Genomic DNA, 18456 nt, shown 5'->3' on the forward strand with positions numbered 1-18456 from the left:
ATTACCTCTGACGTTACAGCGGTTTTATTAGAGACACGGCTAAGCGTTTTGCATTTTGTATAATTTTAAAAAGTTTAAATTTGTTCAGAAGCCTGTTGAACGGCAGAAATTAGGTTTTCTTTTCGGAAGTAAGTAAAAGGAAAAAAAAAACATCGGCCGACAGCGCTGTAAACAACAGTAGTTTTGTGCGTAACAAGCAAGCGAATAATAGTGTTCTTGAAGTACACTGAGAAAGAGAGAGAGAGCTGTGCATGAAGTGTGATTTTATTGTGGTGGAAGCAAAACAGCAAAAGTCAGAGTTAGTCCATGACGATGTTTATGTGAAGCTTAGTTTGGATCTTCTTTTGCTGCTGGTTCGGTCAATATTGTTTGGAGAGAGATAAACTAACAGCTTTAGAATCAGCGCAAAAAGGGTGTAAACACAAAGCACGGACCCGCGGATCAGAATCAGCGAGCTGTCGACTTTCAGCCCCGACCGTGTCCGTGCCGTCAGGTAAGAAAGGCGACATCTCACTGATTCTGATCCACGGGTCTGCGCTTTGTGTTTACGTCTTTGTGCAGAAGCCGTGTACCTGCTCTCATTTACTGTTTTAAATGTTTGGTGGTTGTCAAAATTTTGTGACGTTTCACCTGAGATTCTGGAATTTTGGGCAAAATACATTTATATAAAAAATTGATTCAGGATTTTAATGAATCGATATCACGTTATCCAAGCCAGAATCGATTTTAATCGATGAATCGATTATTAAAACCCAGCCCTATAAACAGCTCATATGTCAGCTGTCAGCAGAACTGTAGGACTGAACAACTTCAGATCCCGAGTGTGTGAGGACAGAGAAGGATCAGCTCCATTTCAGATTTGAGAGATAAACTTTATATTTCAGTTTGATGATTCTGTTCTGTTTGTGATTACAGGAGCCGTCCTCAGATTCAGACCTCAGCACCACCCAGTGACAGCAGACAGATCATCCTATATCTTCACTCTTTGTAGTAACCCAGAAATTAAGTGATGGGAACAGTACAAAGGTTCAAGGACCACATGTGCTGTCAGTGAAATCTGCAGCTGTTTTATTGATAACTTTAAAGACAAAAAGTCAAAAGGATTAATCACTCATGTAACTGTATACATCAGCATTAACAGTACCTCAGTTTAGTGTTTCACAAAGCTGCTGATCTCAGACCTGCACAGCTTCCGTTTTAAACACTGAATGTACTCAGCTACATGAAGAGCACATGATGTTTTCTCTGACACAATTAAATAAAACTCGATTAAAGTCAAAGGTTGTATTTTGAAAGAATTCCAGATCACAAGTTTATTTATTTTTATTTATTTTATTTAGGACAGTGCATGTTAATGAACATAAATGTAAAAAAAATAAAAAATTACATGAATGTAAACATACCAGATTATAGCCAAGGGCTAATTTCCATTTGTTGTCCTTAAGCATAAAAAATAGACATAATAATTCATAAAAATTCATCATTCATTCATAATAAAAACTCCATCACCAAACTGACACATACACACCATTCTGTTCCCAAATAAAACATTAAAACTATACAACTCATACATGATCACACACTTGATTTGTCCATAACCAGTTTTTAACCTTTGCCTTAAACAAATTGAGTGTAGAGCATTCTCTAATGGGTTGAGGACGACTGTTCCACAGATGGCCGCCCTTGACAGAGAGGACGTTCTGCCCAAATGCTGTCCGTCTGTGGGGTATAAACAAGTCTCCTCGGATTGAAGCTCGAGTGGTCCTGTCTGAGCTTTCTTTATGCCTAATGAACTGCTTTAGTGGTGGTGGAGCAAGGGAGTGCAAGACTTTATATATTAAACACACTCTTTTAAGTTTCACTAAGTTATTGAAGTTCAGTAATTTATGTTTTTTTAACACATGACAGTGGTGGTGGGAAGTCGGTTTTTTGTCAAGTAGTTTTAAACTTCTTTTATAAATGTTTTCAATAGTTTTAAGTGTTGTTGGACAAGCAAGTGACCAGGACGTCAAACAATAGTCCATATGAGAGATGATCATTGAGTTCTTTGTTCACTGTTTTTTGTCAATAGTGTGTTATTTATCATAAAGTAATTCAGAGTCATTCATACCAGAGTAACCAGAGAGCACAACATATATTTAACTTTCTACAGGACTTAAAGATATTATATTATGTAAAAGTCCAGGCCCTCTGAGGATTATCTGAGTACTTCTAACATTACACAAAGCAAAGGTCTCCATCAGCGTTCATGAAATGCTGGGTTTATCCCTCTTGTGAGGGAGCTGCTGGTGAAGATCACGAGCCCTGCTTGATCCCAGGGATGAGTTTCAGTCTTGCTGGTGTTTCTGATATGATGCCGCTCACTGTGGGTCAACAGAACATCTGGCACAGGACAGCTGTAATGAAATAAAGGGAAGAAGTTTTGAAAAAAAATCTTGGAAATGACCTATATGTGAGAAGCAGATTTTGTATTTACTTTTCTTTTGCCAATCAAGATAACTAGAAGTATAATTTTCACCATACAATTACTAACCTTGTCATCTCCTGCACTGTCTGTTTTGGGCTCTGGGCTTGAGACTGCTTTTGCTGCACTGTGGTATGAGGTGCTAACCTGTTGACAGTATTGGGAAGGTTACTTTTAAAATGTATTCCACTACACATTGCAACATTGCAGTAACATATTCTGAATACTTTACAACTACATGAATGTCCTATTGCTGTGTGATTTATTACTATTACTGAAGGCTACTCGCCATACCAACACCAACTAGATGTTAAAATCTTAATATAAATGAGTAACAGTAGGTGGACATTAGGTAAGGCTGCACTTTTTGCAGCGATCTCGTATAGAAAACTATTCCGCGCGTATATAAAAGAGGTCCGCGGCTCCGAACCGTAGTAAAGGGACCTCTGGCTAATACGTCGGGTTCGTGTCGGATTTGTAGCCGAAAACTAGCTTTACTTTGTTGTCTGGGTCAACTTTGTCAACCCATAGTCCAGCCAATGATGCGATTCACATTTGTATATACGCAGCTAATTAACGTGGTTGACAGGCTATGACAGCGTCCTTATGTGCTGCCACCGGTGTTTTAGCTAGCAAAGCAGCGTGGCTGATGTGGAGTGAAGCCACGTTAATGACAACGTGTACAACCATTGGAGATGTGAGCAGGACAGACGGAACAATTGACGGGAAAAGTGTGGACTTTAGAAACGGTAAAAATGGCGTTTTATAAGGAAAACGCTCGAAAACACTCTCCACCTGTGAGCAAAAACAAAACCAAAAAAACACCACCCTTTCCTATTGGTGGAAAAATGTACCATGTCGACCAATCAAAAAATGATATGACAACATGGCATTTAGGGAGGGGGGAAGTTTTAGGAGTGACGGCGGTGTTTTGAGATGTGAGAGATTTGAGACGTTTAGCGCAAATCTTGTGTAGTTAGTGTGAAGTGTAGTCAATAGTTTTGTTGTGTGTGTCAGAACAATGAGGCGACTGCTGAATGTTACAGGTGTTACAGCAGTGATACATCTGCTGCTGTCAGGCCTGCAGGTATCAGGCTGTTGTTCTCCTTCATCTCATAGTGGACAGAAATTATTTTTTGGAGTGGCACAAATAATTTGTGTGGCATCAGATTTGATGCAGAACAGCTGATTGTTCTGTAAATAGTTTGAAATGTTTGTTTAAAAAAACGCCTTGGCTGCATTTTTAGGTAAACAGCTGCAAAAAACTACACTTTAGGACTAGGGGTAAAGGGATCAATAACAATTTAAAATTTATAATTTACAGTTTGATGATTTAAAGTCTCACACAGCCTGTCGAGGGAGACATGCTGCTTCCAAATAGAGCACATTTCATTTATAATGTTGTAAATCCAAGCCCATTATGTATTCATGATTTGAATCCTGGGTTGTGGGAAATCCCAGAAATACACCTTAGACCAGGGGTCTGCAACCTTTAACACCCCAAGAGCCACTTGGACCCGGTTTCCACGCAAAAGAAAACACTGGGAGCCGCAAATACTTTTTGAAATCTAAAATGAAGATAACACTGTACAGGGAGTGCAGAATTATTAGGCAAGTTGTATTTTTGAGGAATAATTTTATTATTGATCAACAACCATGTTCTCAATGAACCCAAAAAACTCATTAATATCAAAGCTGAATGTTTTTGGAAGTAGTTTGTAGTTTGTTTTTAGTTTTAGCTATTTTAGGGGGATATCTGTGTGTGCAGGTGACTATTACTGTGCATAATTATTAGGCAACTTAACAAAAAACAAATATATACCCATTTCAATTATTTATTTTTACCAGTGAAACCAATATAACATCTCCACATTCACAAATATACATTTCTGACATTCAAAAACAAAACAAAAACAAATCAGCGACCAATATAGCCACCTTTCTTTGCAAGGACACTCAAAAGCCTGCCATCCATGGATTCTGTCAGTGTTTTGATCTGTTCACCATCAACATTGCGTGCAGCAGCAACCACAGCCTCCCAGACACTGTTCAGAGAGGTGTACTGTTTTCCCTCCTTGTAAATCTCACATTTGATGATGGACCACAGGTTCTCAATGGGGTTCAGATCAGGTGAACAAGGAGGCCATGTCATTAGTTTTTCTTCTTTTATACCCTTTCTTGCCAGCCACGCTGTGGAGTACTTGGACGCGTGTGATGGAGCATTGTCCTGCATGAAAATCATGTTTTTCTTTAAGGATGCAGACTTCTTCCTGTACCACTGCTTGAAGAAGGTGTCTTCCAGGAACTGGCAGTAGGACTGGGAGTTGAGCTTGACTCCATCCTCAACCCGAAAAGGCCCCACAAGCTCATCTTTGATGATACCAGCCCAAACCAGTACTCCACCTCCACCTTGCTGGCGTCTGAGTCGGACTGGAGCTCTCTGCCCTTTACCAATCCAGCCACGGGCCCATCCATCTGGCCCATCAAGACTCACTCTCATTTCATCAGTCCATAAAACCTTAGAAAAATCAGTCTTGAGATATTTCTTGGCCCAGTCTTGACGTTTCAGCTTGTGTGTCTTGTTCAGTGGTGGTCGTCTTTCAGCCTTTCTTACCTTGGCCATGTCTCTGAGTATTGCACACCTTGTGCTTTTGGGCACTCCAGTGATGTTGCAGCTCTGAAATATGGCCAAACTGGTGGCAAGTGGCATCTTGGCAGCTGCACGCTTGACTTTTCTCAGTTCATGGGCAGTTATTTTGCGCCTTGGTTTTTCCACACGCTTCTTGCGACCCTGTTGACTATTTTGAATGAAACGCTTGATTGTTCGATGATCACGCTTCAGAAGCTTTGCAATTTTGAGACTGCTGCATCCCTCTGCAAGATATCTCACTATTTTTGACTTTTCTGAGCCTGTCAAGTCCTTCTTTTGACCCATTTTGCCAAAGGAAAGGAAGTTGCCTAATAATTATGCACACCTGATATAGGGTGTTGATGTCATTAGACCACACCCCTTCTCATTACAGAGATGCACATCACCTAATATGCTTAATTGGTAGTACGCTTTCGAGCCTATACAGCTTGGAGTAGGACAACATGCATGAAGAGGATGATGTGGACAAAATACTCATTTGCCTAATAATTCTGCACTCCCTGTATATATTGTTTTTTTTTACCTTTATGCTTTGTGTGAACAACTAAAGCAAGTAAGTAAAGTTTATTTATTAAGCGCTTTTCACAGACAGGCAGTCACAAAGCGCTGTACACAAATATTAAAATAAACAACACAATCAATAGACATTATACACAATGTAAAAGATCAAATATAAATAATGTAAAGAATATAAAATATGTAGATCAACAAAAGGCTTGTTTGAACAGAATAGTTTTTAACTGCTTTTTAAAAGAATCCACAGAGCAACTAAAGTGTGTTGCTTATGAAATCCATGAAGTGCTACAGAGAAAATGACATGTTATTTATGTAATGAACACATTTTGAACTCTTAAAGAAATATAACCAAAGGAAAGACACCCAGCTGAACTAAAATGATCCAGCAAACAAAAACTGTTTTTGTGTCTGGTTGCCCTTTGTCTGCTCCTCAGCCTCAGTAACTCTTGCTTCATGCCCTGGGGGTGGGGGTTGATTGTCGTTCTGCCCTGCACCTCAGTTCTTTGTTCCCATCCCAGGCCTATTTTCTATTTTGTATCCTTACACCCATTACCACAATATTATAATGTTGCAAGCAATCACAACTATATTCTCTTTAACTTTGATGTACATTAAGGAATCTATTCTCAACAACCTGGTAGAGCAGCAATGCTGATCATTTTATTACAGATGAAAGAATTTAGACAGTTTTTCAACTCTCAGTGATGCTGCAGTGATCATATGACTTTGGGACCTGCAGCGGAGTTTGGGCCCAGACACGGCTAATGACGTCAGACTTAAAGACCGGATTGAAATGCCTAGGTCATTGCTGATGTGTTTACTCCATGTTAACACACATAAAGCCACAAACAACTACAACCTGACATGTTGCTTTTATAGTGGTGGTCACACTTGCTGATGATCACTTAATGAAATGCAATTAATCTAGCGATCGTGGCTCAAGAGTTGGGTGTTCGTCTTGTAATCGGAAGGTTGCCGGTTCGAGCCCCGGCTCCGACAGTCTCAGTCGTTGTGTCCTTGGGCAAGACACTTCACCCGTTGCCTACTGGTGGTGGTCAGAGGGCCTCGCCTCTGTCAGTGCGCCCCAGGGCAGCTGTGGCTACAATGTAGCCATCATCAGTGTGTGAATGTGTGTGTGGATGACTGAATGTAGTGTAAAGCGCTTTGGGGTCCATAGGGACTAAGTAAAGCGCTATACAAATACAGGCCATTTACCATTTAATTAGCAGCTCCTGGCTCCTACTAACTCTCTTAGTTCCTGTGGAAGCAGTAAGGGTGTAGTTAGTTTTTCACATTTATGCATTTTGGCGTAGGTTTTGTACATAATGATAATATGGTATATATCAGGGCTCTAGACTAACTTTTTGCCATGGGCGTACCGGTACGCCTAACTTTAAAAATTTAGGCGTACCGGCACAAAAGTTAGGCGCACACAAATTTTATAATAATTTATATAATATAATGTGTTTTTCTGGATACACTGTGCTTTTTCAGCATTCAAAGATTGATGACACCGTGTCAGAGCACTGGCTATGAATTTCAGAAGGATCAGGCCTTAACTTAACAGAAAAGTTAGCAATAGTTCTTTTCCTATTACAGCTACATCCACTTCTGTCGTGCCTAGGCTGCTCACTAGGGCTGGGTATCATCACTGATTTCTATAATCCATTCGATTCCGGTTTTCAAAGTCCCGATTCGATTCAACTTAGCCTCAGACAGTCAGAAATATTATAATTCTGATCATTTATCAGTACTGACTTCATCAGAATTGTGAACATCACAGCAGATGCCTTTGTGTGAAAGTAACTGAGAATAAAACACAGAAAAACATGATATGGTATGGCTTTTTATAGCATCCTGGTATGGCTTTTTATAGCAGATAACCTTAAAAATATTCTACAATGTTCTGCATATAAAGTTTAAATTTCTTCAGTATTGAACAACAGAAAAAATAGGCTTTCTTGTCCGAGGTCATTTAAGTGAAAAAAAAGAAAAAGAAAAGAAAAAGACAGCAGCCGACAGCGCTGTAAACAACGGTAGACTGGTGGGTAATAAGCGAATGAATAATACAGAAAACAGAGATCGGAGACGGGAAACTGTTCTTGAAGTACAGAGAGAGATAGAGAGAGAGCTAGCTGTGCATGAAGTGTGATTTTAATAGTCGTGGAAGCAAAACAGCAAAATTCATGACGACATTGATCAAATGTGAAGCGCAGTTTGCTGCTTCTTTTGCTGCTGGCTCGGTGAATTTTGGTTGGAGAGAGACAAAACCTGCAGCTCAGAATCAGCGCAAAAAGACGTAAACACTGCACGGACCGGACACATCAGAATCGCTAAGCTCCGACAGCGTGTCCGTCTACGGGCCGTCGGGTGAGAAAGCCGAGAAAGACAAAGTTGATTCTGATGCGTCGGTTCCGCTCTGTGTTTACGTCTTTGTGTGGAATCCGTGTACCTGCTCTCATCTGCTGTTTGGTTGTTGTTGAAATGGTTTTGTGAGCTTTAATCTGAGAATCTGGCGTTTCTGGCAAAACACAGTTATATTTAAAAGTCGATTCAGGATTTAATGAATTGATATCGCTTTATTCAAGCTACTCACCTCCCACTTCCACCTGCACTTTCAACTGGACCACGGCCAATCAGAGAGGTCCCGCCCCTTACTATCTCTGATTGGTTTAGTCCACGATAGGGGCAAAATGTGTGTCTGTTGTTGACCACAGGGAAGGTTGCAGATTTTTTTTTTTTTTTGCTACCCGAACAGTTGGTCGCACAGGTGCAACCAAATTTTTTTTTTTAGTCGCACCACTGAAAAATTTGGTCGCATTTGCGACCAAATTGGTCGCACTCTAGAGCCCTGTATATAATTAATTTTAAGACCTTTTTTATTTCTGTCCTGATATGTTGGAACTGAAACAAGGCATGCTCTTTTTTTCACACTTTTGTCAACTCAAAAAAGTGATAGCATTGGCTCTCAGTCCAGTATATACAATAAAAGAGACTTCTCCTTGTAGAGGCATACAGTACTGTAGCACATTCACACCCATTGACTCGGGCTGCTACAACCACACAAGGTGGAAAGCTGAATCTCCATAAACAAAAACACAAACTGGTATGGATTTTGCTTTTTAAGAAGAGCAGTTTATTATTTGATTAGATCCATAGTCATTTATAAATGGAGCAAATTAGCTGTCACTATGTGTTTATACACCACTCAATATTTAATCATTAGCTATTATAATAGTATTTTCTCTGTTATTATCTCTGTTTTTTCCCCCAGTGTGTCTGAGCTTGTCTTCCTCCCATCACTCACAGCCTGTGGGGGCAGATGGCCGCCCCTCCCTGAGCCTGGTTCTTCTGGAGGTTTCTTCCAGTTAAATGAGAGTTTTTCCACTCCACTGTCACCAAGTGCTTGCTCATAGGGGGTTGTCTCTCTATTATTGTAGGGTCTTTAAATTACAATATAAAGTACCTTGAGGCAGCTGTTGTTGTGATTTGTGGTAAAATAAATTACACCGAATAGAATTTTTAAAAAAGTATTATTCAACATCAACTACACAACCAGAAAAACACAACATTTTTACATTTTTGCAGTAACTTTCTCTTTTTGAAAACCTTTTATCTAAATTGCCATTTCATAACGCTGCATCCTTGAAAATCTAAAACATTTATAGCTTCTATTTCCATCACACTGAGTTGCCAGTAGCAACACTTCAGGGACCCAAAGGTGTTAACCATTATACTGCATTATATTGCACTTCTGCTTCAATCCTTTTTCTGCTAAATTATGGAGGAACATAATGTCTATCTTGCAGGTAGGTGTACTGAAAGCATGTCTTGAATTTTCCTCAGCATTTTTGTTTGCAGAGAACAACAAGACAATCTGCCCCAAGTGATTAACAGATCTTCATCCAGTGCTGTCACAACCAGAGATGGGCAGTAACGCGTTACTTGTAATGCGTTACTGTAATCTGATTACTTTTTTCAGGTAACGAGTAAAGTAAGGGATTACTATTGCAAAAACGGTAATTAGATTACTGTTACTTTCCCATAGGAACGCTGCGTTGCTGCGTTACTAAAACCATGATTTCTTTGTGAGAATGTCTCATGACAGTGACGTAAGCGAGTGCGACGTTCGTGGCAACAGCTGTGTGCAGATCAACAGTGGATAATATATCGAGTACGGAGAGAGTATGAGCGTGCAGCGTTTAAAGCGTGGAAGTACTGACCTTACTTTAAGTTTGATTCCATAAAAAGTGACAAAAACATTAGTGTCTGTTGTGCGTGGGAAGAAAACTTCTTTTTACAGCGAAGAAAAACCCCCAAACTTCCGAGCAAGCACCGAGTGCGCAACGACGTAATGGGAAACTCACAGAGAAACTCGCGGATTCTTCCACTGACCGCTGCGGCTCACCTGCACCAGGGTAAACCTCCGCCTACCCCACTCCTGCTTTACAGGTGAAAATAGAGCAAAAGGACCGCTGAGTCTTTGACTTTATTTATTTTCTGCTGTTTTACTTGCATCTATTTGAAAGACTGAGTGTAAACACAAAAAACTATTTTATTTTATGTGCTGGAATGTGCAGAAAATAAGTTTAAATGTTAAACAAATTTATTCCAGTCAGAGAATGTTGCATATAATTAAATTTTTGCTTGATGCATAAAGTTAAAAGATTAAAACTAATAAAACAAGTTTTAAAAAGAGACTTTTCCATTTGATTACATTTTGTATGATGGATTATGTAGAAAAAATAGAATTGGGCTGAAAGATCTATCGCTTTATTACCTATTCAGGTTGTAAATCGTGTTTTTAAAAAGTAACTAAGTAACTAAGTAATTAATTACTTTTGAAAATAAGTAATCAGTAAAGTAACGGGATTACTTTTTTGGGGAAGTAATCGGTAATTAGTTACTGATTACTTTTTTCAAGTAACTTGACCAACACTGGTCACAACACATGGTCTCTCGCATTGTGGCAGTGTACAACAGAAAGACTACTGACAGTATGTGCAGCAGCAGCTGCAATGACAAACAACTGAATATAAAGCAGCTTGCCCTTGTCAGTTACTGATACTTTTAAATCATTACAGGTACAATCACACTCAGCCTGCAAGTTTAAAGAAGGAAATGTGTCACAATGAACACACGAGAATGGAGAATAAGGACTCCATTGATTTATTCTCAAATGATTTATAACTAAGGAAGTATTAAAGGAAGTAATCAAAGTTAATGGCAGCCATAATTTTTAGGAATATTGTAAAATTACAATATATAATAAATCAGTAATAATCAATAATCATACGACCATAAAATATGATTATGAAAATATGATGATGGACTATGATGATGAATAAGATGTTTGAATTAAAAATGGCGTGCTGTTGTCATTTTAAGCCAACAAGTTTACTTTTTGGACCAAAAATGCCACCTTTTTAGACAACTGTTTTAGGGACCTGTGTAGGGGTGTGTGTGTGTGTGTGTGTGTGTGTGTGTGTGTGTGTGTGTGTGTGTGTGTCTGAGGTATTCACTGAGCATGTGGTCAGTTGGGGCCATCTTCCTGATGTATTCATGGATGTTTGTCGTCTCATCCTGGACCGTGGTGCTGACACTCATCAGTCCCCAGCCTCCATCCTTCTGCTTAGCGTACAGCCTCAGGTTGCTGGACTTGAGGTGAAACCCTCCATGCATGGTCAGGAGCTTCCTTGTCATTTGGAAAATCACAGAATAATTAGTATTTGAGATCAACACTAACATGTAGTTTAAAGGTGTGAGAAGTAAATGCATCACAGACACTAAAAAGGAGCTGCTTCTCCCTACATTTGTCCAAATAAAGTACAAGTGATTTGCAATAAGGTTGATACAAAACACACAAAAGAGATCCATGAGATGGTTCACATCATCTAAACAAGACTCGAACAGAACCTAAATTGTTAAAGTTCACTTCCTGTCTGTGGGTGGATTGCATTTTTATTACCTGAGCTACTGTTGATGCTGTAAAAGCACCCTCACTGAAAGAGAAATACACATTTGGAGAAACTGTGCTGTAACTTCACATATTGTAAATTTTTCTGTCATTTCTTTCAGAAAAGAAAAATAAATAAGTTATAAACTCCTTGATATGGTGATGTCAGTATTTCACACAGACATCACATGTTAAAAACAGGTAAGGTACGGTCCTCCACACAGACTGTACACACTTTGTCATAGATGTAAGAGGACTGAAAAAAGGTGTAATAATAAATACAACCAAAAATGTTAATCGAGTCATTTGATTTATTCTAAATTTGAAAATTGCTTTATGTCCACCATTCTTGTGACTGACAGTCTCACTACCAGGTGACTGTTGGTGTAATTTAGTGATCTATAGATAAAACTAGCGGTGTGCGATACTGCATATTTTGGAGGTGAGATGGACTCACCTGTACGGCATCTACAATCACACCTGGCCAGCTTAAAACCTGTGCTCTGCTTGTGTTGTTGTTTCTGGTGGTGATGTGTACATCTGGCAGCGAGAGAGCTGCAACCGTGTGATTATTGTAAATGTGGACAGCGCGTGGGAAGGACCGGAGGCTGGCGGGCCAGCGGGACCTGCCAAGCTGGAGACGGAGGTCGAGGTGGGGGTCCTGCCACATCCGAGGGCGGCGTGGTCCTGCGAGCTGGCCGCCTGCCCAGCTGCCTGTGAGCCCTGGCTCACTTCCACGCCTGCTGCGTTGCCACTGCTTGCCACATGGGTGGCCCCCGGACCAGCTCTGGGTCTGCCGCTGCAGGCAGCCCCGGGAATCACTCTCGTCACCGCCGCAACTGGATACAAAGTGGTTCATCATCAGGAACCCTCACGTTAACTTTTATAGAGTGGAAAGAGTTAGCATTCATCCTCCAGCTTCACTGTGTTTATGTTATGCTAACATAGCTGTGTAGCTAGCGATCATGTAGCACATCATTATATACCAGCTAGTCCAACTTCAGTAACCCTGCAAACATCACTGCTGTTTAGTTTTCTCTCTTCATTTATGTTGGAAGTGAAACTAGCGAGCTAACTTCCTGCTAACTTCTAACTCCGTAAAAATTCATAAATTCTGTTTTCATGGATGCCTGGATGTTAAACTTCATAGTTACACCTGGTAAAGCAGCAACGCTGATCATTTTATTAAAGATGAAAGAATTTAAACAGTTTTTAAGTCTCGGTAATGCTGCAGTGATCATTTGACTTTGGGACCTGAAGCTGAGTTTGAACCCGGAAACAGCTAATGAGGTCAGACTTAAAGACCAGATTACAGGTACTGCACTGCAGTGGTTTGTATTATAACTATTTAATGATGGCTGAGGGTCGAGGCCAACCCTCTTTGAATAGAGGGGGTGGCTTAATGACACTGTATGCTTATGACACTGGGTGGCTTATGACATAAAACACTTATTTGTACATTATAATGTTATAATTTTCTTACACTGTGTGTAATTTTTATAGACACCTTGTTCATTGTATCAATGTGTAATTATGTATCTTTGATAAATAAATTATTTAATCTTGTATTTGTGTACTTTCTGGTTATTGAATAAAAAAATAGTCACACATCGCTCTGATAAACACAAATGGCTGAAAGAAATGTTTGATGGAAAAAAGGAAACAAGTGTCTTGCTGCAGTAGTACTAGAAGTAGTACTAGTAGTCCTAGTATTGTGCAACAACGAGGCTTCAAGAGCGATCACTCTTCTGGCTTGCAAATGGTGAAATATTGTCACAGTCTTAGCTGCAAATCAGAAATCTTCGTAAATTAAATGCCACACTCAGGAAATTCACGTTACAGGAGCACAACAGTCAGTAAGAAAACGTGAATCAGAGATATATTAGAAAAATACAAAAAATAGTGCACAAATTTAAAACAAGCAAAACACTAATGATTTACAAATGCTTGTCATATGCAGCCAATACACTCAGGGAATTTTATATCAGCATATCAGTATAAAGCTGTCTGTAATTCCTGGACAGTTCATGAAATAATTTTAAATTAAAGCTGCACTCCAGTTAACTTTAATAACTAATAACAGGTTTATGTCTTAGATCTACGGATACAGCCAAAACATATTGCTTGTATAATGCTGTATTCTCTCCCAGCTTACCCTTTTCTCACAATCAAAGATTAAGGATTGTGTTTTTATAGCACATAGTAAACTATCCCCTTTTCTTCTAGGCCTTGTTGTGTGTACCTCACAAGTCAAATTATACATTAGTGATACTTCGCAAAACATTTTGACGAGACGAGTAAGACGGACAATTTCGGCTGTGCGCTGTATGTGAGAAGTTAGGAGTGCTGTGAGTTTGGAGGAAGACAGGGTTTTTTCAGGAGAACACTGTTAACTTGCCTGAGGTTTGGGGGATAGAGGGGAGACGCTGGGGGGTTTTTGGGATTGTGAGAGTTTGTGACTCGGACTTTGATTGTGAATTTCCTATTTCGTATTAAACAAATGGAAATAAATAGTAATAAAGCTTTCCATCGGGGCATGCAGCCTGTATCTCCATTCTAAATATTACAAAAGCACAAGTTTAACTAAGCACTAAGAACTATGGTTTAACACATATTCACACACACACGCACGCACACACAGGCCCACGAACAGATGGCATTTTTGGCCATAAAAAAATAAACTTCTTTTGGCTTTAAAATTGAAAAAAAAAAATTGATATTTTTAATAATCAAATAATTGTTGAATTATTGAATGAGTTATGAAATATGATCGTTTTAATAATAGTTTTATTAATATGATAATTTCATGTTATTAAAAATATGTATTAATAATTTTATTAATAACATATTTTTATGACTGCCATTTGTTTTATTACGTCCTTTATTACTCATAAATCATTTTATTGTGGGTCATAAATCACTCATTTGAAGGGGCATATTATCCCTCCTCATATGCACTTTATCTAGTGTAACTTGAACTAAATATATTTTTAAGAGAATCTGAAAGACACAAAGGCACAGCTAAAAGGCTGTGTAAGTGAAGGAAAGTCCAACCTTTGTGGGAAAGAGCCCCCTTCTGCTCGAAACTGTCTGATTCGTCCCACTTGAAAATAGACTAACACTCTTTAAAAAACAAACAAACACAACGTGACTGGACTCAGCTGATTTGCAGATTTTTTTATCCCACCCAAAAAAAAGAATCGGTAGAGAAAACAGAAAATATTACATACAAGTGGGCTTAGAGCATCTTTTGATTTGAAATGCACCAGCCCCAGTAACATTAATTTCATGGCCTTAATACTGTGAGGCAGACACCTTACAGTACTGCAGAGGATCCTCATGAATAGACGATTCCTATGAGCAAGCAGTCGGTGACGGTGGGGAGGATGAACTCTGTTTTAACAGGAAGTGAGCTTCAGATAAATTCAGGACGAAGTTAGTTTTCACTTGCAGGTGCACCAGTTAATGTCACATCCAGACAACGTCTCATTGGATTCATATTTGCTTATTGTGCTGAAATGATCCGTGCTCTTAGAGAGTCTGGCAGGTCAAAGTAAATCCTGCTTGTGGCAAACTCTTCTCTGTAGGGCAGCAAGTCCTGCAGTGAGAACTCATCACTGTGGCCCGTCCACACAGTTAGAGTGTAGCTGTCAATGTCAAGGAAAAAAAGGTATTAACATATGTCAGAATGGTTTTGGAAACTCCGCCCATTTGACTTTATTGTGATTTTTTTGACTTTATTGTAACAACAGATGAAAATCTAACTTTGTGGCATTGAAACATTAAAATGGTCCAATGAAATCACAGCTATGAGACAAGAGTGTGGATCGAGTTAAACTGTGATGCACACATGCTTCTGTGCAGTGATGACACTTTCTCTCTCACTGCTTGGCAGACAGAGATCTTATCTAAGAAGCTAAAAGGACAGTTTATGATTATATGGTAGGTGCACTTGCAGGTGCACTTGCAGGTGCACCAGTTAATGTCACATCCAGACAACGTCTCATTGGATTCATATTTGCTTATTGTGCTGAAATGATCCGTGCTCTTAGAGAGTCTGGCAGGTCAAAGTAAATCCTGCTTGTGGCAAACTCTTCTCTGTAGGGCAGCAAGTCCTGCAGTGAGAACTCATCACTGTGGCCCGTCCACACAGTTAGAGTGTAGCTGTCAATGTCAAGGAAAAAAAGGTATTAACATATGTCAGAATGGTTTTGGAAACTCCGCCCATTTGACTTTATTGTGATTTTTTTGACTTTATTGTAACAACAGATGAAAATCTAACTTTGTGGCATTGAAACATTAAAATGGTCCAATGAAATCACAGCTATGAGACAAGAGTGTGGATCGAGTTAAACTGTGATGTACACATGCTTCTGTGCAGTGATGACACTTTCTCTCTCACTGCTTGGCAGACAGAGATCTTATCTAAGAAGCTAAAAGGACAGTTTATGATTATATGGTAACATAACGCTTCAGCTGTGTCCCACACCAATGTGTGAGAAGTAAAAAGGAGAAACTACTGTGACTGCTTGCAGCCTACTGACTAACTCTGATCCACAATGAGACTAATTAGATGAATACAGTTTGCTGGATTCGATTTGCTCTCCTTTACTGATATCGAGCATATATATGGCTTCTTCAGACAACCAGGAGACAGCAAAGAAGCCACTGCATGTTTGTGGTGTTGTTCCGAGAAAAAGGTCCAATGTGGCCGATATTCACCTGTCTGACTGCTTCAGCAGCCATGTCAGCTGGGAGAAGGACTTGGCCAGCAGAGCTGCACGTACTGGGAATGTTACGGGATGTTTAAGGTCTCTGCAGATCTTCTCCATCATATGAACCATATCCCAGCTGTAGCCTGAACAAAAGAGAAACAAAACATAAACGTGTTATGTGAGATGTGTCACTATGGTCTGCTGAGGACTCACTGATTCTCGTTCTAACCTCACTCAGGAAGTGCTCTCAGGTGAGACAGGCACATAGTCCCACAATTCCCAGCAAGCATTCTTGCCTTCTTCCCCGTGAAAAATCACAAGAGCTCCTTAGCAGTTCTGGACCAACATTAGCCACCTGACTGCTGGCTGACTCGGCTGTCAAGGTAGTCCGTGAACATGAGTTCTTCTAGTGTCAGGATGAACTCTTATGTTGCATGCATGTATTTTCCTGGTGAGAATTTTATTTTTACTCTGCCAAGATGGTGTCAAAGAGACAGATGTTGTCCAAGACATGGAGGATGCTGGACAACACCTCCCACCCACTCCGTGATGTGCTGAGCATGCTCAGTGAGAGACAGATTTACCCAAATGAGACAGAAAATAGTTCCTGCCTGTGGCTACGTCCATCTAATGTGCAGCAACAGCTGCACATCCTCTACAAAGCAGAGTCTAAGAGGGCATCTCAATTTCAGCTTTATCTACACTCTCTTCCATGTGAGATAATGGGACATTTATTTATTTATTAGAACTATTGTTTAATATACTGTAATTTTTTATTGGTACTGTAACTTCTTAGTTACTGTCCTTACTGTCTTGGAGCAACTGTGACTGCAAAGTTTCCTCTGGCATTGATAAAGTATTCTGAGTCTCCTCACTGTTCGGGTACCTAAAGGCCCTGAGCTGCTGCACCACCTGCCCTTTGACCTCCAGGCGCTGAAACAGCGTGTGAGTTGTTGCTTCGTCAGGAGTGACTCTTCAATAGCAGCACTGCTGTTCATTCAGTTCTAAGAAGCAAATGAGTAAATCCACTTGCTGACAACATACTGCCAGGCTATTAGAGTCGGGTGCACCACCATGTTGTCTGCATATTTGAGAACTGTCATACTGTCCATATTACAGATTACATTATACGTGTAGGGTTAGAGGGTTAACCCTACATCTCCATCACCCCTCAGGTCTGTTGAGGACGCAGGATCCTCTGCTCTGGATGCACGGACCCATGCGAACCTAGAGCTCCCCTAGGGTGGACACAAAGCTATATATAACAGAGTTGTTGATTTAAAAAAAAGCAATAATAATATGAAGATGGTTTTGTGTTTCTCAGCCTAGAACAGCTACAATCTCATTTTCTGGGTTTAAGAGAGGAGAGTTCAAAACCAGAGAGAGGAGGCGTCTTATTTAAGCAGTGATAAGAATGATGAACATGTCTCTCAGTGTGTCACTTGCAGATGGGGAAACAGACCTGGATCAATTTCCCACATGCAGCGGTCGGAAGAAAATTATAGGTTAACATCTTTAGAAACACTCAGGCCGAGTTTTGACTGAATTGTTTACAGCTTCACTTCTATGTGTTAATTGCCCCTTGGGGATAAATGAAGTCTTTCTGATTCTGATTCAATTCAATTCAATTCAATTCAATTTTATTTATATAGCGCCAAATCACAACAAAAGTCGCCTCAAGGCCATCCTGAAAAGCGTGCTCCAAGGACGCCAACTTCTCCTTGAAGACAAGAAATGCAGTTCCAAAAAGCAACAACATGGCAGTCCAAGAGACAACAGCAGAGTCTTAAGCAGAGAGACCCAGCAGCAGCAGTATGTGCTGAGAGAAAGGGAACCCATCTTCTGACTGGATGGATGGACATGCGTTTCCAGCAAGCTGCAACTTCACTGTGTGTGACTGGTCTTTGAGAAGACTGTCTGAGTTTGACATTTTCCATGTTTGGAGTGAAATGGCAATGAACGAGACAGTGGGGACTGCACCGGACAAAGCTGAAGCTGGAATGCTGCAAGGGGGAGAGCAGACCAAAGTGGGCGGAGCAGGTGAGGACCCAGAGGAATGCTGTTGTTTAGAGTGGGAAATTAAATTTGGGTTGGCGAACCTGGGAGGAAAAATGACTGCTTTAAGTGGGAAAATTGAGAAGGAGTCTGAGACACT

At 40.0% G+C, this 18456-nt stretch overlaps 1 protein-coding gene across 3 annotated transcripts in view; it reads right to left on the minus strand.

The window, feature by feature from the left end:
* Window positions 1-1312: 1312 nt before the first annotated feature.
* Window positions 1313-18456, minus strand: part of fam151b (family with sequence similarity 151 member B) — a 28840-nt gene continuing 11696 nt past the window's right edge. The window contains exons 5-7 of one of the 3 annotated variants that reach the window (XM_084946942.1): window positions 16309-16444; window positions 2534-2611; window positions 1313-2396 (exon numbers count right to left, since the gene is read on the minus strand). In XM_084946942.1, the coding sequence (XP_084803068.1) occupies window positions 2240-2396; window positions 2534-2611; window positions 16309-16444 (371 nt within the window). In that variant the 3' untranslated portion in view covers window positions 1313-2239. Of the gene's footprint in view, window positions 2397-2533; window positions 2612-14748; window positions 15751-16308; window positions 16445-18456 lie in introns of those variants that run through there. The other 2 variants (XM_084946940.1, XM_084946941.1) reach the window with 2 other exon arrangements.

This window comes from Perissodus microlepis, chromosome 12 (assembly GCF_051167445.1).
Source record: "Perissodus microlepis isolate ML-2025 ecotype Zambia chromosome 12, ASM5116744v1, whole genome shotgun sequence".
In the NCBI taxonomy this organism is placed as follows: domain Eukaryota; kingdom Metazoa; phylum Chordata; class Actinopteri; order Cichliformes; family Cichlidae; genus Perissodus; species Perissodus microlepis.